The 25,976-nt window shown below is 52.4% G+C and overlaps 1 protein-coding gene across 2 annotated transcripts in view; it reads left to right on the plus strand.

Moving 5' to 3' along the window:
* The window catches only part of TRIOBP (TRIO and F-actin binding protein), a 33,739-nt gene extending 8,411 nt beyond the window's left edge, over positions 1 to 25,328 (plus strand). For both annotated transcript variants that reach the window (XM_067559454.1, XM_067559455.1), the window contains exons 2-14: positions 6,417 to 6,473; positions 6,931 to 6,999; positions 7,370 to 7,459; positions 8,969 to 9,078; positions 9,882 to 10,446; positions 11,249 to 11,359; positions 19,413 to 19,560; positions 20,762 to 20,873; positions 21,502 to 21,661; positions 21,944 to 22,057; positions 22,476 to 22,562; positions 23,585 to 23,748; positions 24,580 to 25,328. In XM_067559454.1, the coding sequence (XP_067415555.1) occupies positions 6,417 to 6,473; positions 6,931 to 6,999; positions 7,370 to 7,459; positions 8,969 to 9,078; positions 9,882 to 10,446; positions 11,249 to 11,359; positions 19,413 to 19,560; positions 20,762 to 20,873; positions 21,502 to 21,661; positions 21,944 to 22,057; positions 22,476 to 22,562; positions 23,585 to 23,746 (1,785 nt within the window). In that variant the 3' untranslated portion in view covers positions 23,747 to 23,748; positions 24,580 to 25,328. The remainder of the gene's footprint in view (positions 1 to 6,416; positions 6,474 to 6,930; positions 7,000 to 7,369; positions 7,460 to 8,968; positions 9,079 to 9,881; positions 10,447 to 11,248; positions 11,360 to 19,412; positions 19,561 to 20,761; positions 20,874 to 21,501; positions 21,662 to 21,943; positions 22,058 to 22,475; positions 22,563 to 23,584; positions 23,749 to 24,579) is intronic.
* Positions 25,329 to 25,976: the final 648 nt, after the last annotated feature.

Genomic DNA, 25,976 nt, shown 5'->3' on the forward strand with positions numbered 1-25,976 from the left:
TCTCAGTCCTCAACTGCAGTACCTCTGCGTGTTAATCCCCACCTCAGATATTTCAGTCCTGGGCAGGGTGGGTAGATCTGAGACACACACACAGGAACTAGGAGGACAGATGCCAAACTTGCATCGCTAATGACCTTGGTCAGGATTTGAACCTGGGCTTTATTTAGAAGCAAGAGGCCCTTGCACTAAACCCTGCTATGCTGCTGCCTCCAGCACACACTGCAAAAGGATGTGGTTTGGGGGAGAGGCAGTGGTTGCCTCTTTTTACCGAGAGTGGTATGGGGAGGGGACCAATGTTCCTAGGCCCTTGAGGGAAGGTTGGTGAACACAGCGGAATAATGAAGGTGACAGGCTGGACTGTGGATCCCTGTGCCTGCAGGCAGTGCTCACAGGGCTAGGCAGAGCACAACATCCACTTGTTTTCATAGCACAAATGAAATTGGGAGCTGTGTGGGACCTTCATCCAGAGGGGGAGAGTAACTCTGCTTCCACCAAATGGCGCATGGAACAGCTTTCCTTCCCTTCGATCCGAAGTTCTCTGTCTGTCATGTGAATTCCCTTATGTTAACAAGATGAGGGGGAAGGGTGTCTCCCTGGAGCTGAAATGTTTCAAAAGTCACTGTGTATGGTGGAGAAAATGGAGCTGGTTCTGGCTAATGATCCTGGGGAGCATCTGGGAAAATGCAGGAGATGCTGCTGCTCCCAAGAAGTTAAAACTGGAAAAGTTCTTGGAAGATCTTGGCAGTTAGAACTGGAAAAAAAAAAACATCAGATCACCCAATCCTTCTCCCTGCAGCCAGGGTAGGATTGTCCCCTGTGGGATGCTTCCATAGGGTTCTATCCAGTCTGGTTTTAAAAGTTTAAGCCCTAAACTTTTAAGGCGATGGGGCTTTCACACCCCCAGCCCCTGCCCTGGACAGACTATTCCATAGCCTAACAGACCTGACTGTGTGGAAGTGTCTTCTGAATGTTCCCTTTCTTTGCTTAATTCTTTATTCCTAGCTATACCTCTTGTACCACCCTAACTAATTCCTTTCCTTGTTTGGTGTTTACATTCTTCAGATATTTGCAGGCTGTTATCATGTCCCCTATAGTCATCACTTAGCCAGGCTAGGCATATTCAGCTCTCTTATTGTAAAGCCAGTCATTCCAGCCCCCCTGATCACGTCTTCTCTGGAGCCCTTCCAACTTTCAGTATCTTTCTAGCAGCGTGGTGTATAGAAATTAATGAAATGCTCTGGGTGGGGTCACACCAAAGCTAAGTAGTCCCTGCACAAGGCCTCCGTACATGCAGCCTAAAACAGCATTTAAGGCTGGTTGTGTTTTGCTGCCATATCTGATTGCAAACTTGTCTCTAGTTTGCTGTCTGCTGTCACCCCAAGGCCACTCAACATCACTGCTTTTCAGCTTCTTCCTCCTGCTGAATCTCTGTGTTCCAGAATATTTTTCCTCAGACATGTTATCCCATGCTGTTCCTGGTGGAACCTCGTTTTTATTATTTTCTGCCCATTGGCTAGATTCCATACTGTGCTCCCTGGGAGTACTGGGGCAGAAGGTGCAGCTTGTGGAGGAGAGAGGGCAAAGGTGGCTTTACGCTATCTTTTGCATCTTCTGAAGTGCCAGCCCCGCTGTAAGTTAGAACAGCCCGAGGGCTGTTGTAACTAAAACTTATGACGGCCTCCCACAACTGCCTATGGGCCACTTTGCAGCCCTGAATAGCTATAAAGAAAGTGCCACAAGCAAGACCCCTCCTAACCCTGGTCACCCCTACATGTGCAGCTGCAAAGGAAGCAGTACCGGCCCCTTATGTTGTTCCTTTGCTGGGGGAATTCTTCCTGGAGCCATCGTGGTTTCTTTATGGTCCCTATACTGGATATAGGGGGCTAGAGTAGGGGGTCAGAACCTGGTTCAGTTGTTAGAATGTGTTGTCAAAGTCTTCTAGCATTTCTATGCCCCTGTTGGGGTTTGCAGTGCCTCCCAATTTAATATCTTCTGCTAATATCCATTAACTCTATGATTATTAATGCTCTGCTAGTGTAAATCTCAAATAAGAGGAGACCTAGCACTGATCATTGTGACAACCTCCCCTCTTTCTCACTATACTGCTGTTGATAAAGAAATCATCAGTGCCCTTTTTTTACTATCGTAGTCGGGTTTTAATCTGCCTGACTATGGTATTTATCCAAGGCCATTCGATTCTTTAGTTAAGATTTCATAAAGATGTTAAATCAAATGCATTACTAAAATTCAAGTTTGGCATGTACCGTGTCCGTGCTATTCATTAGAGGGTGTTTTTTTTTTTTTTGTTTTTTTTTTTTAATGCATTACAAAAATTAGGTTTGGCTGGCCAGAGTTATTCTTCATAAGCCCTTGCTACTTATTGCTCATGATTCCATTATTGTCTAATGTCCAGGGATATCTATTACTCACCATGAATTTCTGGGAAGCTGCAATGTGCAATGTGGACATCTGGTGTGATAGAGAATGATGCCATACTGCATCTGGGGACATGGGGTGGGGATTGGATAGCAACTGCAGGGCTGGCTTTGCTCAGTGACCTCAGGATGCCTTGGTTTAGTGTGTGTGTGTGTGTATGTGGGGGGGGGGGTGTATTGTCTACCAAACACATGTGCATCACAGTATGTTGGTTTTATGTTCCACTTCCCTCCCTGTGTTCTCCCTCCCACACTCCCCCCGTACACATCCAACTGTGGGGTCGCTGGATTGAAAGGGGGAGCAACAGGAGGTTGCTGCTGCATAGGTGTAGCCACATAATGTGAAGAGTGTTAGGGGAGGCATGTAGGGGAAGCCTGGAGTGACTCCTGTAAGCTGGAACTTGGGAATGGGTGGGGAATGATGTCAACAGGCTAGTAAATGATTGGAAAAAGAGTATGCATCTCTCTTTGTCCCCTACCTGCAGAGGCCACTCTAGACATAGGCAAGCCAGCAGCTGTCTTGGACGGCGGAGTCATAGCAAGCTCTAGAGTCAGACCTTTCCTGCAATCACCTGCCCTGGTGTGGGCTAACTGTCCAGATGGTCACTGTGCACGTTAGTTTCTTAATGTGCTTAGTTCTAGGTCCATTTCAGAGTCCTAGATCAAAATGAATTAACGAGCTGTGCACCCGTGCACGTTTACACACATGCAGACACCTCAGCATGGATCATGTGGCTGGAGGGCTGGGCTAGGTGGGAGTAGCTCTGTCTGGGAGGGAGCCTGATCTGGCCTCCGGTGTCTTATTCCTGGATGAGTTTGAGGATGAGGGGTCCCCTGAGTGGGTGGCAGCCAGGTAAGTGGCACTCCCATCTGCTCCTTGTTCCCTGCCCTAATCTTCCTGCTCATCTCTGCTGCCAGTGTCCTATGCCCACTTGTCTCCATCCCTGCCCCCCACTTTCCTGTGTCCTAGCCTATCTGCTCACCTGGCTCTTGCCCCCCACTTTGTCTTCCACTTCATTTGCCCCCAACCATAGATGTAGGGGGCAAAGGGCCATTGTCTACCCTTGCCTACACCCAGCCTCTTTCTCAAAAGTCTGGCTGAGAGGGAGCATGCCATGGCCCGACTAGCTGGCCCCAAGGTCCCGTTCTGCCACTTGCTGGCAGACCAGCTGAGTGTGGGAAACAGGATGGGCCTGTCACCTGAGGGCTTCTGGCTCACCAGCAGGGAGGATAAGATAAGGAGTGGGGCAAGCCTGCCTCCCTCCCTCCCCCCACTTGCAGTCCTAGTGCCTGTGCCCCTGACCCCCAGTGTTTACCTCTTCCCCGGTCGTCATCCTCCACCATGCTCTGCCCCTTCAACTTATCTGTGCCTGGGATTCCCCAGTATTCCCCCCCATGCTGTTGGACCCCTCTTCAAGCATCCTGTCTCATCTGTCCCGTGTCCTATCTTCCCGCCCCATGATCTGCTCCCTGTTTTCCTAATCCCCCCATTCCATTTGTCCCTCACTGTGTCCTGGTCTTTCCCTGGTCTTGACTCCCATCCCCACCCTGGGTCCTGACTCCAGTCCCCTGTATTATCTCCTCCATTCTTCCACCAATCTATTGGATGGGGCCCCCTCTCCCTAGCCTCGTGTTGGGGGCCTGGTGCAGCTCCCCTTGTACCCTGGGGTGTCCTTCAGATTGACGCCTTGAGCAGTTCACTCAGAATGGGGTCCAGAGTCCAACAGGGGGAGGCGCAGATGCAGCCCCAAGCCAGGAATCCCAGCAAATGGTGCTCTTGGGGATAGATCCCTGGGTGAGCCTAGACGGAGCCGCTGGCTCCTTGGGGTGGGGGACGCCAGTGGGGGTCCTTCAAGGGAAGCCTGTTTGTGGAGGATTAAGCTGCTGTATTTGCCACTCTGTCACCCCGAAAGGGGGAATGACCGGAGGGGAATGTCAGAGTTACTTGTCTGTATGGGGCATCCCCTTTGAAATGGGAGTGCTGTTTAAAAAGACTTGCGTAGGCCCCATACACCTTTTATACCAGATCATGGTGGGGGGAGGTCACTTACCCACCCACCCTCCCAGACCAGAGCTGCCTCTAGCCAGGTTTAGCATCATAATTTGATCCAGACCATGTGGACCAGATTTTCCCTTGTATCCTTATTTTCAAATGTTTCTTCTACGGGTGGGGGTGGGGGAGGGACTTCGCCCCTCAAACCCCAAGTATAAGGACTCTGATCCTTCCCTGCTGCGGGCTTCATCCCCACTCCTTACCTTACCCTCCCTGCTGGTGAGCCAGAGGCCCTCAGGTGACAGGCCCATCCTGTTTCCCACACATTGTACAAACCTGGTGCCCGTGTTAAGGTGCACAGGGTGCATGCGGCGTAGTAGGAGAGGAGCGGGCAGCACATTGTCTGGAGCAGCCTCTGCCCATCCTGCAGCATTGGAGCTGGAGGTGAAGAGTGAAAGCCTGGGTCACCTGGCTCCAGTTTCCATGTATCTCTTCTGTGTGGCAGATCCCGCCCCTGCAATCGGACACTCCCAGCCTGGTGAGACAGCAATAGGATGGGCCTGCAGCTGTAATAACAGGTGGCCCGCCCCCCTGCAACCAATAGGCTGGCTGGGTTTGGGGCAGGCTGTCACTCTGCTGCTGTCTGCCATAATCTTGGGTGTAACCCAAGAGATCAGCCCTGCCAGATGAAACAGGAGAGAGCTTCACCTAGTTGCACTGCAGGAGATCTGAGCGTATAGGGCCAGCTGGCACCTGGTGGATCTTTCCTAGATTCATCAGAAGTTCTTGGAATACTAAGTACCCACCCTGGCGTGGAGCCGCTCCCCTCACCAGCCCCTTCCTGGGTGGAGCATGTGGCAGTCAGGAACACTCAGCAGTCTACCCCAGGCTGGCAGACCTGGTACGGATGACTGTCAGGTACAACTCTAACATCTCCTCTGCCCCTGCTGGCTGACCAAGTTTAGCTACTGGGGCTTGAATGGGGGAGGAGGAGCATAGCATGTATGTGGTTGGGTGGGGAGGCGGTAAGAGAGATTGGTCTCCTTGAGAAAACAGCCAGTGAGTCAGATTAGTCCCTAGCATAGCTCCTTTAAGTCCATGGCATTAAAGGATGGGTTTGGCCCACCTGGTTTGGTAAAGCAAGGAAGAGCAATTGCCCTGCATCAGCTGTTTGCAGTTCCAGCCCTGAAATAGGAGGCAGAACTGGTTGTGATGCCGCAGCAGGGTGAGGTTTGGAGGGGGTGGGACCTCCTCCCCTGTGTGTGTAGATGATCTGACATAGTATTTACACACGGCTGCGTGTGGTGAGGAGGCTGGGGGAGCAGTCGGGGGTGTTTTGTGGTACAAAAACAACTCGTGCATTTAAGAAAGAGGAGTTTGTTCCCAGATTCTAGTACTGGCTCTGACTTGCCCTGTGGCTTTGGGCAAGTCATTGAACGTGGCATTTTTCCCCATCAGTTAAGCAGAAATGAAACTTACCTCATGTGCAGCTGAGTTGAGGCCTGGTAACATCGAGCTGTTTGTGCCTTTATTAAGTGATCAGTGTTGGTGTTGAAGCATGTCCCCAGGCTTTGGGCTCATGCTGGATTTGGAATGGGTTTTCCTAGTTTTGTGACCAAACTCCTTTCCAAACTGAGCCAGTGCAGTGGCCCTGCAAGCTTTGTCTTCAAAACTGTGGAAACTTCCCTGTGCATGCCAACCTTTACTTTTTCATCCCCTTCTTCCCTGCCCCCAGGCTTCCTTTTGAAGGACTACATGCCTGTCAGTGTATGGCAAGCCATCTCCTTCACTACTTGGTCCTAAATCCATGTGGGCTTGGTGGGAGGGATGCTGGACTGTCCTTGCTTGCTCACTTTGTGCCACTGTGCTCCATTTCCAGTCTCTGCTAGACCTGGAGTTGTGGACTGAGTTATTCCTGACCACCAAACTCTGTTGAGTCTCAGTCCCCGCCCAGTTGTTAACCCCCTGCCCTGTCATCCTCTCTCTAGCCGGATCTCCTCAATTTCAAGAAGGGATGGATGTCCATACTGGATGAGCTGGGAGAGGTAAGATGGATGTTGGGCGCATGACACCCAAGTCCCAGTCCCTATCGAAGACCCCATGTACCCAAAGGCTTTTTTTCTCCATTGTGATTGTGTCCCTTGCTGGGAAAGGTGGAGGTGAGCTGCTGATTAGGTGCTCCTCATTGCAGCTGAACTCTGCCAAGGAGATTCCCTGGCTCAGGTGCCTAGTTTGCTGTGTGCTGTCCAGTCGCCATCACACCGAGTTCTGTCAGACTCCTCTTGCTGGCCCTCTCCCAGCTGATGGATAGAAAGGGGGTGGAAGGAGGTATCTTTGGAGGAGGAAGGGGACAGTCGGACTTGGAAGCTGCCTTCTTGGCAAGAGGGGTGAAAAGTCAATAAGTAGAATACTCTCCCCTGTTCCAACATGTTTCCTCCGTAATCTAATCTGTTCATTTCCCCGTCTCTTCTGTTCCCTTCCCTTTAACTATTCTGTCCACAGTGGAAGAAACACTGGTTTGTGCTGACGGACTCAAGCCTGAGATATTACAGGGACTCCAACGCTGAGGAGGTAAGAATGGGGACTGCACCTTGACCTGTGTGTTCTTTCTGGGGGGGGGGCAGGGGGATCCTGGAGGTGCCTTACTTCCTTTCTAGAGGGGAGTGTGCTTTGCTCCTGGTGGAATGGGACTGCAAAGGTGGCAGGACTTATTATATAGCTTAGTTACAACCTCTGCAGTGACAGGGTCTGAAAAGGCATCAGAAAGATGACTGGGATGTGGGACCTCAGCTCCAGCAAAGCTGGGAAAGATGCTCTGGGTGGATGTACACTGAATGTAAAGCACGGAGAATCTCATGCTTCCAGCTGGGATACAGGCTGCCTTGGGGAGATGTCCTGGGCTTTCCTCAGGGACTTACTGGTGGTCTGGGACTTGTTTCAGGCCGATGACCTGGATGGTGAGATTGACCTGCACTCCTGCACAGATGTGACTGAATACGCCGTGCAACGCAACTATGGCTTCCAGATACATGTGAGTATCGGCAGCCATGCAAACTTGTGCTGGGGTCCTGTTGGAGCTTGCGAGCTAAGCCAAGTCAGTTCTTGTATGGGAGACCTTCAAGGATACTCTGGTCTGCAGGAAGTGACTAATGCTCATCCCTTTCTAATGAACCCAGTCCTCCAGGAGGATGCAAAGAGCTGCTGTGCTGCTGCTGTATATGCCATTTGCAGGTGAGCTGACCATCCAGGACCCCAAGTGCTTGTGGTCTCTAACCATCCCATGGCAGTTCTTGCAAGATCAGGAGTGTTGCTACAAGAGACCTAGGCTGATTCTAGCCTGGATAACTAGATTTTTGTCTCCTTCAGCTGTCCCACTGAAAGTGCATGGAGATGGAATTCTTCATTACCTTCCTGTCTTGAACTGTTGGGTACTGTAGCCATGTGCTGTTAATGGTCCTCCTGCTACCAACCTAATGTCCATTTGCTTCTAGTGTGATCGATGTCACAGCACACCAGCTGCTTATCCCACTGATCATAATCCTCTCTGTTACCTTGTGTTTGCTTCCCCCACACCCCAAAATCTATCCGTTCTATCCACCTGTTGTATCTCATAATGTTCTTAATCCCTGCCCTGAAGATTTACAGTCTGTCTTGTCCTCTATATAGCACCTGGCACAATGGGATCAGGGCCTCTAGGCACTGCAAATCATTCACTTCTGTGGGAAGGAAGTGAGCGGTGGGTATGTGGTTTGTTTCTGAAGTGATGTCAGGTGCTTGGGGCGAGAAGGCACTACATCAGAGCAGGAGAGGGATATGTGGCATGGTGGGGGTGGATGGAGCCATGCTCAGGGTTCCAGCTGACCATTTCCCAGCAATGAAATGACTACAGAGGAACTTAGCCTAACAGCTGACTCAGCCCAGTGTTCTGTAGGGGTGGCAGGGAGGAGCCAGCATGGTAGTTCATGGGCAAGGAGGGGAGGGAATCTCAACACAGTCTAGCTGGTGTGCTGACAAACAAACCACAAAGGTTCATTCACCTTACTTGTGAGATTTGGCTTAGAAAGGAAAGAGCAACCCCCAAGAATAGGATGCATTCCACCCAGGGGCCCTGCTTCCCCAGCCCCTTGGGAGCACAGATGGACACACACATTAACAGAATAGAGAGGAACTAGGGGGTGGGAGTTGTCTTGGAAGCTAGCCAGGGAGATCACATGACTCAGTCCCACATGGCTGACCCGTTAGCTGGCAACTGTCTGGCAGTGTCCAAGTGATGAATTAACCTCTGTTCATGCCTTTTGAGGGCCTGTCTTTTGTTGGAGTGACAGAGAAGAGCAGAGAAGGACTTTTAAGACCCTGTTAGTGGCTATCCTCTGACACAAAGGCAGGCTTCTCCCAGCTCTGCTCGATGGCTCGCCCTGTCTGGAGAGTGAGTGGGTGTTGCCTCCATCCCAGGCTGTAGCCTGCCGTCCTGCGCTGTGGCAGCAGACAGGGTGTCAGCTGCATGCTGTGGACTGAGCTCCCTTTGGCCTCTCCCTTTCAGACGAAGGATGCCACCTTCACTCTGTCAGCAATGACCTCAGGGATCCGGCGCAACTGGATCGAGGCACTGAGGAAGAATGTGCGCCCGGCCAGCGCACCAGACGTCACAAAGTATGTATGTCTGGGAATGTTCATGCCCCACTCCCCGCCCCCAACTCACGATGGCCGGGACCATCCTCTATGTCAGTACATTGGCCTCAAGCAGGCAGTCCCTTCCGGAATAGAAGTCTCTTTGTCCTCCCATCCCACATTGGCGTGGGAGAAGATGCTTTGCCAGTCATGAGATACCAGTGAGGGTATCATGGGGAAATCCAGTCTTACCATGTCAGTAGGTGAGTGTGGGAGGAAGTTCTCTGGGGATTTGCACACAGGGTCCTGCTGGGTAACCTAAAGGCAGAGAACATCTCCCAGGATCCTTTGAAGAGTCTGGGGGTGATTGGCTGGCTGCTATGCAGTGTCCCAGTCTTTCCACCACCAGTACCTTGACTAAGTGCAGGTTAGATAGCCTGAAAGAAACCAACAGCACCAAGGCTGAATGTGCCCTTCCCCTTACATACGAAAGGGGATCAGGGAAGGGTCCCACTAGGGCAAAGGGATGGCGCCAGAGGGCAGAGCTGATGAGCCCTGTTCTAGAACCCAGAGTTCAAGCTCTGAGATCAAAACGTGTCGCTGGAACTGGGCCCGGTTGTCCCCACCCTACAGGAAGTCTGTTCCCATTGCAAAGCCACTGAGAAATTTGGCGCAACAGGCTGGCTGCGCTCGGGAAGTTCATAGGACTGGAATAGTAAGGGGTGTGGCTGCAGGTTAGGCTTGCAGTGCATTGGCAGAAGTGTACGTGAACTGTTTGCACAACGCCTGCCACTGTTACTCCCAGCACAATGTCTCTCACTCATGCCTTCATGCTCTGATTTCAGGCTATCTGACTGCAATAAGGAAAACTCCTTCCGCAGCTGCGTCTTGCAGAAAGGTGCTCAGAGGAGCAGGTCAGAGGAGCAGTGGCCAGGCTTGGGGTCGGAGGTTATCTCCAAGGGCAGTAACCGGAAGGTGGATGGGCCGCGCCATGCTTTTGACTGTGTGGAGCTGTCCCCCTTGCAGCAGGGCCCCTTGAATCAGGGGTCCTCGCAGCGGACGAGAGGCAGTTTGAGGGGGGTCTCTGACCGAGCCACCAAGCATGAGGACCTGGAACGGGACCTGGCCTTCCGCTCTGAGGAGAGACGAAAGTGGTTTGAGGCTCCTGACACAGGGAGCCTCCAGGGCGATGGCCCAGCAGGGGCCCTCTGCTGGAAGATGTGTGAGCATGAGTCTCTGGAGCCTGCACTGTCTGAGGATCAGCGCAGTCGGCTGAGTGAAGAGATTGAGAAGAAGTGGCTGGAGCTGGAACGGCTGCCCCTGAAGGAGTCTAAGCGCGTGCCCCTTACGGCGCTGCTGAACCAGAGCAAGGGGGGCCATGGAGATACAAGAGAGGCACTGGAGAAAGAGGTAGGAATGGTCGGTCTTTGAGGCCCATTTCCTTCTCAGATTGGGAAAGGGTCCCCTTATTCCCAGGCCCCTTTGGGCCAAGGGCTCCGCACTAGGCTAAGCCAAAGTGCTGGGATCACGGGAAGCCCTTGTGATGCTGTCTGCTTCTGCCTCCAGCCCTCCATGGGCAGCGAAAGCAGCACCATTTGCCACCTCATGATCAGGAGAACTCTAGCTTGCATAGCAGGTTCATAGACCCTTGCTTGAGACCCACATTTGAGAAGCAGCTTGTCCATGTATCAGAAACCCCAGGCCAAATTCAGACCTGACATACGTAGATGAAATGCCATTGACTTAACTGGAGTTGAGCCTGTTTACACTGGGGATACCCAAGCCTTTGTCCTGCCCTTTGTAACTGGGGGTTAACCTGAAGAACTTAGCCATGGCAGTTGGGAGCGTGACACTAGTTCTGTGTGACTAGCCATGAACCCCTTATGCCTGACACTGTACCAGCATTTCTGCCTTTAGAGGAAAGCGTGGCCCACACCTAGTGTGTCTTGAGGTGGGGAGGGGTCTCTTTCTCTCCTCTTCCCACTGCTCATGTGCTGGGGCCTGTTTCACTGGGTTTGTCCCATCGGGTGCCTGCTGTTTTCCCTGGATAAAGGATGCCAGCTGTGGCTCCCATAGAAAAGCAACTCCATTGATTGTCCCTCACCCCCAAGCCTCTGGCTAAGACTCGTCTGGCTCAGATACAGTTTAATTCCAAATCAGTGCTTTTCCTTCCATGGCTAAGCTGATGTCATGTTCTGGTTTCCTGGTGTAGGTCCAGTCCCTGAGGGCACAGCTGGAGTCCTGGCGTGGCCGTGGTGAGAGCCTTCGTGACACAGGAAAATCCCATGGAGATGGCCACATGCCCCAGGGCTTCATCTCCCAGGTGAGGAGTAGCAGTGGGCCAGAAACCCCACTTTGCCTTTTAGTTCTCTCCAATCCCAACAAAGACGGAGCTGTGAGGAGAGGACGAGACTCCCACCTATCCTGGCTGCACTGCATAGTGTGCATTGCATTGATTTAGCATTGCCATGGCAATCCAAAGAGAGCCCAGCTGTAAAACTACATAGTGGCTGATGGGCATTGCCATCCTTAAAGGGGCATATACCCAGTTCTTCAAGAGTTGGTCCCTATATGGATTACAGATGTGGGCGCACGTGCGCTGTGCGCCCGAGCTGGAACTGTTTGTAGTAGTGTCCGTTGACCCGCGTGTGCATCGACCGCGTGATGCATCCAAGGCTTTAAGAGGATCTGCAGGTTGATGCTGCTCCAGTTCCCTCTGGTAGCCATGTGTCCAGAGTCGGAACCCCTGTTCTTTAGTACTCTGAGTTTTTTCTAAAAGAACTTATCTGGGTTTTTTTCTGCCATTTGTCTATAATTTTTCTTTTAGTTGTAGATAGTTCCAATCCTCCGCTGCTGCCCCTTCCACTGCCTCGATCTTTCCACAACATCCTCCAAAAAGCCATTTTGACTCTTTCCCCGAGGCCACTGAACCTTTTCCCCCACCTCTCCTACAGCGCCCCAGATCATCTTTGAAGGCTGTCTTGCATGTTTACCTGCAATTGGGGCACAATCACCATTGACCAATGGATTTTGGACATTGTTTACCAGGGGTACCTGCTGGAGTTCCTCTTCCTTCCCTCTCATCGCCCACCCCATGGGGGCCGTGGGGATCCCTCCCACCATGATTTCCTCCGAGAGGAAGCAGACATCCTCCTCCAGAAGGGCGCCATAGAATGCATCCTGTACCGTGGCTGTGGGTTCTACTCCACTTACTTCCTTGTGCCGAAAAAGGAGGGGGTGGCCACTGCCTTGTTCTTCAAGTGCTTGCTCATGTCAGTTCCAAGCAGGTCCGTGCGCTGCATGTACAGCCATTGGAAGGCTTTTCTCCTAGCGGTACCCATCGGGTCAGTGCAGACGTCCCCTGGAGTGGCACTTCCATGGCATTGTATAAAGGGCCCTGCCGACCGCCACTTCTTCAGTTCCGTCTTGCTATCCATAACAGTTGTTGGAGCTTCTTGCCTTCTCTTGCATTGGCAAGCGTTCCTCTAGTGGTAGAGAGTTATCGAACCTGTAAATATTAGATTAGAGTTAGTTTCCATTAGCAGTTAAGTTTCTTTTGCCCCCCACCACATTATGTCCCGGGAACTAGGGCATGCCTTGATCCCAAAGATTCAAGCCGTGTGGGATCTGCGATAAACCTATGCCAAAGGGTGACCCCCACAAATCCTGTCTGAAGTGCCTAGGGGAAGCCCATCAGGCCAACCAGTGCAAGATCTGCAGAGGTTTCCGTCCAAGGACCAAAAAGGACAGGAGAGTCAGATTGAAGCAACTCTTCATGGAGGTAGCTTTCCGCCCCCAACCGGACCACTTGGACTCGGCACCCAGTACCTCGGTGTGGAGTGTGCTGGCCTCTCTTAGACTTTGGTGCCAAAGAAGGACTCGGCGTTGAAGGACCCCTGGCACTGGCATTCCCAAGCACCGAAGACCCAGCACCGATCCCACCCTCCAGTGTCTCAAGAGGTAAAAGAAAACTGATAGAGGGCACTTGCCTACAGCAAAGGGGAGAGAGAACCGCCATGTGCGTCCGGTGACGGGGCACCTGGCACCTTCCCCACCAGGGCCGGCACTGTCAATTTTGGATCCACAGTGGGTTCTGTTGGGTCCGGTGCTGATGGATCATCCATAAGGGAGAGCCACATGGAAAAGCTGTGCTCTTCTTCCACCCTGGACATGTTGGAAGCAGCTGGAGACCTGATAGCCATGATGGTACATTAGTCTCCCGCCAGGAGGGAGGAGCAGGAGCCAAGACCTCCGGCACCACAGCAAAGCACAGTGTCGTCTACAGGCGCCATAATGCAGCGCTGGTCCCCTTCCCCGTGGCACCACTCCCCAGTACCGTTCCGCTTGGCGCCACTGTGGTCTCTGTGTTCGGAGTTGCAATTTTCTGGCTCGAAGGCAGAATCCTACGCCTCCAGGCACAACTGGCACCGCTCGCAGGGACATTGCTACAGGCAGGAGAAGGGACAAGCCTCCTTCATGGGACCTTGGCCAGCGCAGTGATAGATGCCTGCGCAGTGGCCCTTTTGGACTCCGTGATCATACCACCAGACCCACCTTCTAGGCGCTCCTATTCGGTCACCTCACAAACATGGGCTCACCTGAGGCCTGCTTATCACCTTGCGGTACTGAAGTGAACAATGACATCAGCACTGAGGCAAGAGCAGAGTACAGTGGGGAGACCAGCACTGGGGCAGACCCCGGCACTGAACTTGACAACCTAGCGCAAGGGAAATCTTGTGACCCGGTCGACCAGGAAGGCCCAGTTCCACCCAGGGTGTCGTTGTCATTCTCCCTGACCAGACGGCGGTGGGGACTTCAACTGTGCCATTGCCAGTGGATAACGGCTCACCAGGAGCTGCTATGGAGGGTGGCCAAGAACCTAGGACTCCAAGCAGAGGAAGTGTGGGAGTCAGAGGACCCCACGGTGGATATCTTGGCATCAGAGGGCCCCTCTAGGGTAGCACTGCCCCTTGTAAAAACAATCCAAGCCACCACCAAGACACTGCGGCAAACACCAGCCTCTATCCCTGCTATAGTTAAGGGGATAGAAAGAAAATATTTTGCCCCCTCCACAGGGCATAGGTATCCCTTTACCCACCCACAACCAGGGTTGCTGGTGATAGCAGCAGCAAATGACAAGGACCAATGCCCAAGTTCAAGGACTCGAAGAAGCTGGACCTCTTCGATAGGCAGGTGTACTCCACTGGGGGGCTCCAGCTTCGCATCGCTAATCAGCAAGCACTACTGAGCTGCTATAATTTCAACTTCTGGGAGACTATGGTGAAATTCAAGGAGTTGCTTCTGGCTGACTCCAGACAGGAATTTGCTGCAATTATCTAGGAGGCCAAAGCCATGGCCAGGATCTCATTGCAGGCTGCCCTGGATGTGGCGGACTCAGCTACACAGGCGATGTCATCGGCGATTGCCATGAGAAGGCGCTCATGGCTACAGGTGTCAGGCTTCCCCCCCGAGGTCCAACTAACTATCCAAGACCTGTCGTTTTAGGGCTTAGGGTTGTTTTCAGAGCAAACAGACTCCAAACTTTGCAACCTGAAGGATTCCAGGGCTACACTGAAATCCTTAGGACTACACATGCTGAGCACCCAGAGGAAGCATTTCAAGCCCCAGCCTGTTCCGTGTTTTTATCCTGCACAGCAGAGGCAAGATTATTCTAGAAGGAGGGGCAGGAATAACAGGCGCAGGATGCCCCGACCCCCATCTAACCAGGGTCGGAGCTTGGCAAGGCGGGCTTCTAGCTCCCAGCAATCATTTTGAGGGTGCACCCAAGGGCAACACACCAGACCAGATCCTGGATCCTTCTCCCAGTTTCTTGAATTGTCTATTCAATTTCTACTAGATGTGGGCTCAGATCACCTCAGACGCTAGGGTTCTGCACATGGTAGACATGGGCTATTCTCTCCAATTTTCTTCCTTCCCATCCTCCCATCCCCTTTCTCTGTCCCTCTTCAGGGACTCCTCTCACGAACTCCCTATACAGGAAGTGCAAGAGCTCCTATGAGCAGGAGCCGTATAGGAGGTAACTCAGGAGCTGAGGGGAAAAGGTTTCTACTCCTGATATTTCCTGGTCCCAAAAGTCAAGGGGGGTTCTCAGACCTATTCTCAAACTGCGAAACCTCAACAAGTTCATGAAGAAAGTGAAGTTCTGCATGGTCTCCTTGGCTGCCATCATCCCGTCCCTGGATCCAGGGGACTGGTATGCCGCCCTTGATTTTGAAGGATGCTTATTTTCATATTTCGATAGTCCCATCTCACTGGAGGTTCCTCAGGTTCCTGGTAAACCACACTCGTTATCAGTTTATGGTTTTTCCCTTCGGACTGTCTGCAGCCCCTTGAGTTTTTACCAAGCATATGGTGGTTGTCAGCGCTCTCCTAAGGAGATGACAGGTACAGATGTTCCCGTATCTACACAACTGGCTTGTCAAGGGCTGCTCCAAGAGCAAGTAGAGGCACACGTCAGCCTGATATGATTGACCAACAAACCAGGGCCTTGGCTAACCATGCCCGAGTCAACCTTATCCCCTACCCAGAGAATGGAGTTTATAGGAGCAGTCCTAGACTGTGTTCAGGCCAGGTCACTTCTGCCAGAATCTCGCTTCTGGACTTTGTGCTCCATCATAAAGGACTTAAGTTGTTTTTGCCACCACAACGGCGTGAAATTGCTTGGAACTTCTAGGTCACATGGCCTGCTGCAAATACATGGTACAGCACACAAGGCTGCGGCTCAGAAGCCCCCACCCCCTCCTGAAATTTCAGTCTCATCCTCTCTGCCCTCCCAAGGTTTCTCTCCAAATCCCTTGTGACCTGCTTTCTCGACCACCTCTCTATGAAGGTGATCTTCTTGGTGGCCATCACCTCCACGAGGCAACCCACCCTTTACTGTCTTCCACCACGACAGTCTCTCTACAACTACACCTCAGATTTCTTTCCAAGGTGGCCTCTCCATTTCACCTCAACCAATCTATCCACTTTCCAGTTTTCTACCCCAAACCATACACCCCTCCCAGGGCACTCACATTGCATTCTCTCGATGTCCGTTGTGCAATGGCCTTTTCTCTCCAATGCACCCACACCTTCTGTGCCTCGCCCAGGCTCTTTCTCACCATTGCAGAGTGCTATCGGGGGCACACCCTCTCCTCGCAACACCTCTGTAAGTGGATCTCCCCTTGCATTGAGGAATGCTACGCCCTTTCTCATGTTCCTCTGCTCCCTGGAGTCAGGGCTCACTCCACACAGTTGCATGCCACCACATTGGCCTTCCTCACAGATGTGGCAGGACATTTATAGGATGGCCACATGGTCCTCTGTCCTCACCTTTGCTGCTCACTGCGCCATCACCCCGGCAGCAGATGCAGCGGTTGGCCATGCTGTCTTGCAGACTTTTACCTCCTGCGAGCCTTTGCACCCACCTCCACACCTGAGCCCTGCGCGCTTTACACCCGTGTCTGGAATCCATATAGGGACCATCACTCGAAGAAGAGACGGTTACTTACTGTAACTGGAGGTTCTTCGAGATGTGTGGTCCCTGTCTGGATTCCAATCCTGCCCTCCCTCCCCTCTGCTGCGGGCTCTCTTGCTTGCTGGTAAGAGGGAACTGGAGCGGCGTGGACTTGCACAGCTCTTAATGCCTCAGATGCGCCACGCAGATGACACACGTGCGGGTCAACGGACACTACTACAAACCGTTCCGGCACATGGTGTGCATACACACCTGCATCTGGAATCCAAATAGAGACCACCACATCTCGAAGAACCTCCAGTTATGGTAAGTAACCTCCTCGTACGCATGCAACGGAGCGGGTGGAATCTGACGGAGTTGTCCCTTACCACTGAAGCAGGGTTATGTTGCTTGGAGGGCTCAGTCTTGCACACCAGAACTCCTGTTCACACTAGGGAGGTTGGCTTGGCTCGGCTCAGCCATCCACCTGCCTCCTCAGGACGGAACTTCTTCACTGGGAGAGAAGGGAAGCTAATGTGTATTAAGATTCCCATACATAGAAATAAACTGAAGATGTGTCCCAAGCACATTACAGATCCTGTAGTTTGGGGCATGGTTATGCCATGAAAGCCTGTGTCCTCCAAGACTGAGGGCTCTGATCATACTTCTCTTGGTCCCATTTAAGTTACAAGATTGCCCTGCATTTCAGTTGGGTCAGGAGGTACCATGTTGTAGCTGGGTCCTGCTTTGCTGTAGTATAGGCAGCGCTTTAGTCTCTTTAAATAGAGCATGGTTGGTTCAAACTCATGAAGATCTCTCTTGAGCATGAGCCGTAACCGTCTTCGGTTTTATTTGGGCGCTGAACCAAATGTCAGGCTGTAGCCAAGACTAAAGTCCAGTGTGTCACTTATCAGCCACCCTCTCCCTGCAGCCATGCTACAAGGAGCCCCATCAGCAGGTTCTTGTAATTGAGGTCAGCCAGCTCAGGAATGTGAACTGCTTATGTAAAGCAGTCAAGTCTTACGCAACACACTTCCCAACTGGAGTTCACTGATCCCTGGAGATAATCCTGATGGTGCAACCGATTGAGTTGCCTCCAATCACAAAAAAATCACAAGGCGCTGAGTTGGTTGCACGCCTCCTTATGATCTCTGTGGTTATGAGCAGAGCCCATTCAGTGGAAGAAAAGGCAAAAAGGGCCTACTCCTGCAAAGCATTGAACCCCTCACTTCTCACTGATTTCAGTGGGCAGTAAGGGGCATTCAGTGCTGCTCAGTGATCTGGCCCTAATTTTCCTATGCAAATGTGATGCCAGTGACACGTAAAGTAGCATAAGCTTTCGAGAGACTTCAGCTCTCTTCTTCAGATGCAGTAATATTAAATTTGTTAGTCTTTAAAGTGCCACAGAACTCTCGTTGTTTTTGCTGTATGCAGACTAACACAGCTACCCTTCTGTAAAGTATCAGGAGCAATTCCTTTGATGTGACCCAGGCAGGTACCTTCCTTATTAGCAGCAGAAAGGACCAGATCTCCATGTCGCTGGATTATTGCAACTGATCTGTTATATCTGCCACAGAAAAAACCCACAGTGTGGGTGGCAATTCGTATAGCCAGCTAGAAGCAGCCCTGTGAGCCTGATAAATATTACAAGCCACAGTTCGCATGGTAAAAATAGCATCTAATCAGCCCTTGATGAGACATTTTGTAACTTCTGTTTCCAAACTGCCCATCCCCTTACATGATGGCTTTCTGTCTCCTTCCCATTAACCTCTCAATGGTTGATAGCCAATTTCGGGCAAATCACAGGGTACCCACATTTTGCCCCACTGAGGTTCATGTTGATAACTTGCCTGGAGTCAACAGGTTGCATTAACTCAAAGTGGATGAAATAGCAGCTGCCCTTGTTCTAATACCGAGATGTACCAGCTGCAGACTACAGGTCCCAGGATACATTGCTCTGCCTTGGAGTGAGCAGCATTTCCCAAAGTGTGGTGTGTGCCCCTCTGGGTTTAGGGAGTGGAGGGGGCAGCAGGCAAGGGACTATGGAGGAGAAGCAGCCTGGCCTCTTGGTTGTCAGCAGAGACTCTGAAGGACACTTCTAAATGAAATTCTCTAGCTGTTAGATTGCAAACGAAAATTTAAAAAATGACCATACTGAACGGATGCAATGACTCTGCCTGAGTTTGCAGAGAGCCTGGAAGAGTAGCTCAGAGGTGTGGACTGAATTTCAGTGAGTGCCAGCTCCAGTGCCAATGAGGACATTTTAAATGTCTGTGGTGTTCAGACTTCCTGCACAGCTGACCTGTAAAAGACATGATCATATTATGAATGTCTACTGACCTACTTTGCATATTCACTCACTTTGGGGAGGGCCTTTAACAGCACATGGCTGCATTGAAAGGGAATGCGATTGGTTTCATTGTACTTAAGAGGCAGCTCAGCTTTTGAGAATTAGGGGAATGTTGCTTTACCCAGGTCATAAAGCCAGACGCTTTGTGGCATCAGGCAGTCCGGCCTAGTGCATAGAACACTGGACTGAGACTCGGGAGACCTAGTCTCTGGTCCAAACTCTCCCACTGACCTGCTGGGTGACCTTGGCCAAGTCACTTCCCCCGTCTGTGCCTCAGTTTCCCCATATGAGAAATGGGGGATAATGATACTTTAGTCAAACACTTTGAGATCTAAGGATGAAAAATGTAACTTTTTATCTTATTAATAGGACACTTCCCTCCCTCTTGAGGGTGTATTGTCCTGGCAGGTATTCACCTCCCATCTCTGATTCAGTGGTGGCAGTGGGCCTGTGTGGAGTTCACCAGTGTAGAGCAAAGCAAATGCTAACACAGTATCTTACTGCATTTATCTGTGTCTTGGTTCTGCTCCCCTTTCCCTGTTTTAATTTCTCCCCTCTCCTGTGTGACAGGAGGCATGTGAACGCAGCTTGGCAGAGATGGAATCTCTTCACCAGCAGGTCATGGCAGAGCTCCAGCGACACCATCAACGGGAGCTGGAACGGCTGCGGCAGGAGAAGGAGCGGCTCCTGGCTGAGGAGGCAGCGGCCACAGCTGCAGGTAGGAGCAAGCGCCTGAGCACCTCTTAACGGGGGAGGGAGGAGAGATCACCGGCTGCCCCTTGTCCACCAAGAGGCCCCTTTCTCCTCTCTCAAACTTCCCGTGGAGTCCACTCGCCGCCTCCCCTGGAATCCCCCAGCCTTCCCTTTCCTGGAACATCTCGTGGGTCTCTCTAAATCCTGGGGTTCATCCTAGCTGTGATCCTCCAAGATGCTGAGCTCAGCAAGTGTCCACATCCCTGGGACTGTAAAACACAAGGTAGAGGTGTGGTGCTGCAGGGAGGCAGCGTGGTCTAGTGGCTAAGGTATTCTGAGACTCAGGGGAGCGGGGTTCTAGTCCCAGCTCAGCCACTGACATGCTGGGTGACCTTGGGCAAGTCCCTTCCCCTCTCTGGTTTTGCTCCTTCCCTGACTTTTATAAGCTCTTTGAGGCAGGGTGTGCGCATGCGTGCGTACATACGTACACAATGCCTAGCATGATGGCGCCTGGATCTTGGCTGGGGCCCCTGCATTACTGTAGCAGTTGTCTCTGCTTCGAAAAGCAGAGACATTCCCCGTAAGTCTTTGCAGTGGGATGGTCGTGGGCTAAGATCCAAATCTGAGCTAAGGGGCTCTTTTGGAAAAGACACGTGGTTAAAAGATCCTGGGACTATCTGCCCCCTACTCATCTCTTGTGTTCTCTGTGGGCTCCTTGGCTCTATGCTGTGTACATACCTTCATGCTGCTAGCTTTGAACAGAATCACAGGCTGCTGTATCCCTTTAATGGGCTCAGAAGTAAGATTGGAAAAATCCATCCCCCACGTGCTTTCCTTGGTAAGGGAGGTGGTGAGCGAGCAGCTCCACTAGCTGAGGCTAGTGAGACGGTGTGTTTCCCCAGTTGTAGGTCACATAGATGCCCGTGCTTCCTCAGGAGATGGCTGTGTGCCCCATGCCCATATGAGGCTCCTGGGTATGAGATGCGATTCCATTTTTAAAAAGCAAGACCTGAGCCGTAAGCTCTTTCCTTCTTTTACACACACTTACACACACACACACACACACACACACACACACACACACCTGTCCTGGAGCTGGGGTTTCTGGCGGTAGGTGGGAGTGCGTCCTCAGGAGCTACCCCCGTTCAGTTCCCTCTGCCAAGCAGGAGAGTAGCCAAGTCTCTCAGGACACACAACTCCACATCTCTCTTTCTCCCCCTCTGTAGCTATTGAAGCGCTGAAGAAGGTGCACAAGGAGGAGCTGAACAGGGAGCTGGGCAGGACACGCAGTTTCCAGCAGGGCGGGTCAGGCTCAGAGGCCCTCCGGAGGCAGCACCAGTAAGGAGTCTTTGCACAGTCCCTTTCACCCTGTCCCCGCCCAATGGATGCTGCCCAGGCCAGCCTCCATGCTTGCTAGGTCCCTTTAGGACCCAGGTGGGCGAGTTGGAGAGTGCTGTCCCCTTTAACAGTGGGCCAAAGGGTGGATTTTTCTATTCCACCCGTCTGCCTTCCAGATATCCAGCATTAGCTTCTAGCCTGCCTCCGCTACCTTGTCCTAGCGCTGCTTCCAGGGAAGGGTAGGGGGATACATGGGTGCGATGGCCTGAGATGCTAACCCTGCAGGTGGGAGTGGGATATCCCCTCCCTCCGAGGGGGTGCTCAGAGAGGAACAAACAGTCTCTTGCACCTCCCCATCTCCAATAGACCCGAATAGGCTCCCTCTCTCCTCCCACTGGATTCTTCATTTCTTTCCTCTCCCAGTTTTAGTGGATTCCCTCTTCTGATTACCAGCTGTTCAGGAGAGGGGACCCTTCTGAGTAACAGTGGTGTCAGGGGGTCGCAGCCGTGTGGGCGGAGGCAGTGGGTGGTGTCCATAGCCAGGGGTGGAGGGTGGTGTTGGTGAGAGAGTGGGTCCTGGGAGGGGGATGGGACGTCTCTGAAGTCACGTTCTTGGTGGCTGTGGCAGATCAGACGTGGACTCGCTGAAGCGGGAGCTGCAAGTTCTCTCCGAGCAGTACTCCCAGAAGTGCCTGGAGATCGGGGACCTCACACGGAAGGCAGAAGAGCGGGAGCAGATGCTGCAGCGCTGCCAACAGGAGGGCAAGGAGCTGCTCCGACAGAACCAGGCAAGAGACACGTTTGCCCAGAGGGCTGAGCCTTCTGCATGGCAGGCTGGAAGATCCCAGGGGCACGTTCCCTACGGAGCCAGAAATCCCCTTAACAAACGAGTTGTGCAATCCAGGGCAAAGTAGGAAATGGGCCCTTTAAGCTGGGTGGGGGGTGTGAAGGAGCATCTATATGGGGAGGGAGCAGCATGGGCCTGGCTGGCTCTCAGGGATGCACCTAACAGTGGGCTCTTGTTTGTGGGTGCGTGCACACTCCCCTGATGACTCTGTTCTGGTCCCCAGGAGCTGCAGACGTCCCTGTCAGAGGAGATCGGGAGGTTACGGGCCTTCATTGACTCGCAGGGCTCAGGGGGTGGGGCCTTGCACAACAACGAGAGGAGCTCCGGCGAGCTAGAGGTAAAGAGGTCAAGTGGTGCTGTGCACTGCTGACCCGTGTCTGCAGCATGCACAGCGGTCTCTGGGCTGCGCTGAACACCTGCCGTCCAAACCCGCTGCCTGCCTTGGTGGGCTGGCTCTGTTGGACTACGAAAGAGACGAGGGGGAGAGCAGCAAGGTGTGCGGTGGCCTCTGGCCTGTCTCTGACACATTCCAGGGGCACAAATTCACATAAAGCAGAGGAGCGGATGGTACAAGCTGCCGTGCAGAAAGCAGCTATGCAAGCTTCCCCTCCACAGCTCTGCCACTGCATCTCGCTCTTGATCTCCAGCACTTCCTGGCCTCGTGCTCCTGGCTCTTCCTTCCCCTCCCCCTGCAACACACTCTTCTGCCGTGTCTCTCAGCTTAATAGCTTGAGTGTCTCTTCTCCCCCTCACAGGTGCTGCTTCGAGTGAAGGAGAATGAACTCCGGTACCTGAAGAAAGAGGTTCAGTGTCTTAAAGATGAGCTCCAGATGATGCAAAAGGTACCATTTCCTGGGAGCCGTTTGCTCCTTTCCTGGGGTTTCATTTACCAAGGGGAGGGCTGTGAAGACCTCACTGACGTTGGAGGCAGGAAAATAGTGGGGAAAGTAAGGTCTGGGACAATCATTCAGCGCATGATGCTTGAGTGGGAGTGATTTGGGTCTCTTGTTTCTATTAGATTCACTTTGGTTCCCTGCCACTGTTGGTCATTAACCCCCAGAGCAGTGTGGGGTGTGTGTGCACTCAGTGTTGGGAGCCCTTCTAGGTGGAAAAAACCTGGTGCAATCTGGATGGAACTCCCAATTTGTCTGCCTTACTTCCCACTCCTTGGCTGTATGTCGCCCTGCCCACATCCAGGCCTTGTCCACAGGCTTCACCCCATCGAAGGCGAGCTCTATTGAGGGTCCTTATGCTCCTTCCTCTGGCCAGGGTGAGATTGCTACAAGCAGTGTATTTGCCATTGCTCTGCCTGCTTCTGTTCTAAATGGCCCAAGCGAGGTGGCTTCCACCACTTCCTCCCTGAGAGAGACTTTCACAATTAAATGGCTCTTGCCATTGGAGGAACCTTCCTGCTCTCCAGTCTTAATTTCCCCTTGCTCCTAGTCATACCCTTTTCCTCTTCCAGTTCCTCTTCCTGGTGGCTATAGACAGCTGTCTACTCCCTGAGCCCCAACTCTCAATCCCCACATATAGCTGAACAGCTTTCAGAAACCAGCCCCTCCAGTCTGTAATGGTTAGTTGCTTGATAGCCGCCCAGTCCTCTCACTTGTCCCTCTGCACCCCTTCTCTGAACAGCCAGTCGGAATTGATCTCTGTGGATGCCAGGCCTGTCCCATCTTGTGGGGGTCTCTGCTGAGCAGCCTAAGGGCTCTGCCATGCTCCTGTGCTCCCCCTGGTTGCCTTGGCTGTGACTCAGATTGAAACCTAGGTCTTGCTCTCCTTGGTTTTTTCCTCCTGGTGGTGTCTGCCCTCCCCTGGCATGAACACTAGGAGCTGGGTGGTGATCCCTTGCCTTCTGCTGCAGGATAAGAGATTTGCCTCAGGGAAATACCAGGATGTCTACACGGAGCTGAACAACATCAAGCTGCGCTCGGAGCGGGAGATCGAGCAGCTGAAGGAGCATCTGCGCCTGGCCATGGCAGCGCTGCAGGAGAAGCAAATGCTGCGCAACAGCATCAGCGAATAGAGGTGAGCGGCCAGGAGCCACGAGCTGCGTCGTGCACAAGCCTGCTCGCAGCAAGGAGGAGCAGGGCTTATGGGGCCAGAGCACAGAGGGAGGAGGCAGTTGTAGTTCCTCCAGTACCAGACTCTACACAGGCTCTAGGCTGAGGAAGGACTGACCTGTAATGGGATCCCAGGCACAGGCTCTGTTCTCTCTCTGCTGCTAGAGCCCTTTAAGTCTCAGCCAAATCCTCCACTTCCCTTGAGACATTCTGGGCCTTTCCTGACATGGACCCTGTAAAGAGTGGGATGGAGGGGAGTGGACCTGGGCCGGGGGGGTCTGTTCTGCTGGCTGGGGTCATGTCTGCTCCGCTGTGAGTCAGGAGAGAGCGCTAGCGTGGGTTTGATTCTTGCTGGATCTGATTCCATGGAAATGTTTCTCTTTCTGCTCGTGTCTCCCCTGGCAGAGGCTGGGACCTCAGCACCAGGGAGCCCTGCTCTCTAGGCCCTGTTCATGCATCTTGGTGGGTGATGTGGGGTGTGAGAGCAGCTAGATGAGGAGAGGGAGCAGTAACCCCTGCGTGGGGCCCTGATCCCTCTCTTCTGGTAGGGGGATTGTTGTTTGCACAGCAGCTACACAGAGAGACAGAACAAATGTGCATGTGGCGGGTCCCTCACCTATCCTTGCCCAACAGGGGATTGAATTGCTCTGGGCCCGCACGGCTGCAGTACAAGTAGTGCCCCTGGCTGGCATCTCAGGAAATGACCCTCTGCTAGATTTGGGGAAGTCCCAGAGCCCTGGGGCCCAGCGACACTCTGAAATAAGCTATTCGCCTTGATTCTGTATTTCCTCCTTAGGTTGGTGTTGCTCCATTCTTCTCTTGTGGGCAGTGGGTGGTCGCATCCCATCCATTAACACCCTCCTCAAGGAAACCAGCTCCCATGTCTTTCACGGATCCCCATCCCATGCCCCTGCATATCTGAGCACATCGTTTGGACTGGCTCCTACGTGCACCTTCTTCAGGATTTTATATGTGAAAAGCTATATTTTATAGATACTTCACTTTTTTTTTTTTTTTTTTTTTTTGGGTGGGTGGGGAACATTTTAAATCTACAATATCTTTTAACCAGCAGCTAAAGAGAGAAGAGACGGATGTTGCTCCTGCCTTGAGCACTCCTTGTGGAGTGTGCCGCCTTGTCCTCTCTTACCTCCCCACTCCTCCAAACTGCTTTGTGAGCCTGCTTGGATGTGCTGGAAGGACCAAGCACCAGGAGACTGACCGTGGCTCACCATGCTAGAGAACCAATGTCCTGTATACGTTCCCCATGGCCCCTGGAAGAGGAGATGTTGGAGAAAGCGTGCTCAAGCTGTTGGTGACTGTGGACTGTATCGAAGGCAGGTTTCTGTACCTATGGGCCGTGTGTGTGACCCAGGGCTAGGCCAGTGCCCTGGAGGTTTTGGAAGAGCCAGGCCTCCTGCTTAACACTCCTGAAAAGGAGAGGGGACTCGACACGCCGCTGCTGTGTCCACCGAAGCCAAACGCTGAAGGCAGCGGCTGTCCTTCTGCACAGTTAAACTCTTAACTTAATAAAATGTTCAGAGATCAGAGGGGAATCCTATTAAATTATTGCATTGGGATTGGTGGCTCAGTGTCCTCATGGAGCAGGACTGTCCCTCTCCTCAGCACCCTTTAACCTTCGCAGGGAAGCCTCCCTGCTTACCAGACAAAGGAAGTGGGAGGCTGAGTTGCAGATTGTGCCTGAAGAGAGGGGCCCTCCTTCTAGCATACCTAGGTCTGGCATGTGGTGACTAGATTGTGAGCTTGCTGCTGGGGAGGGGAAGGATGTTGGCTTTGCTCCCTGCCCAACTCCGCTCCTCATCTGCTGGTCCCCTCGCCGAGTTAATATCTATATCCTGCTTCAAAGATATAAAGTGCTGTACACATGCTTACACACGTCCCCAAGTCTTCGTACAGCTACACATGAACAGTATCAGAGTTGGCCCATAGGACAACCATGCTTCAATGGAGGAAGCCCTTTGTGAGTGTGAGTTATTGCTTTGCTTCTCTGTCTCAACCCATTCAGCTCCACCTTCTAGTCTGGAAATAGCAGCCTGCCAATTCTGGCAGATGCTGCATTCTTAAACTCTGCAGCCAGAAGGTGATTGAATGGAGGGCAGGGGGCCATGTGGACTTAGGCTCACTAGCACCAGCTGGTGGAAGAACCAGTCTTCACTTTCCTGCAGACATTTCTCG

Source organism: Emydura macquarii, unplaced genomic scaffold, assembly GCF_026122565.2.
Source record: "Emydura macquarii macquarii isolate MOO-44397 ecotype Brisbane River unplaced genomic scaffold, CSIRO-AGI_Emac_v2 contig_2205, whole genome shotgun sequence".
Lineage (NCBI taxonomy): Eukaryota > Metazoa > Chordata > Testudines > Chelidae > Emydura > Emydura macquarii.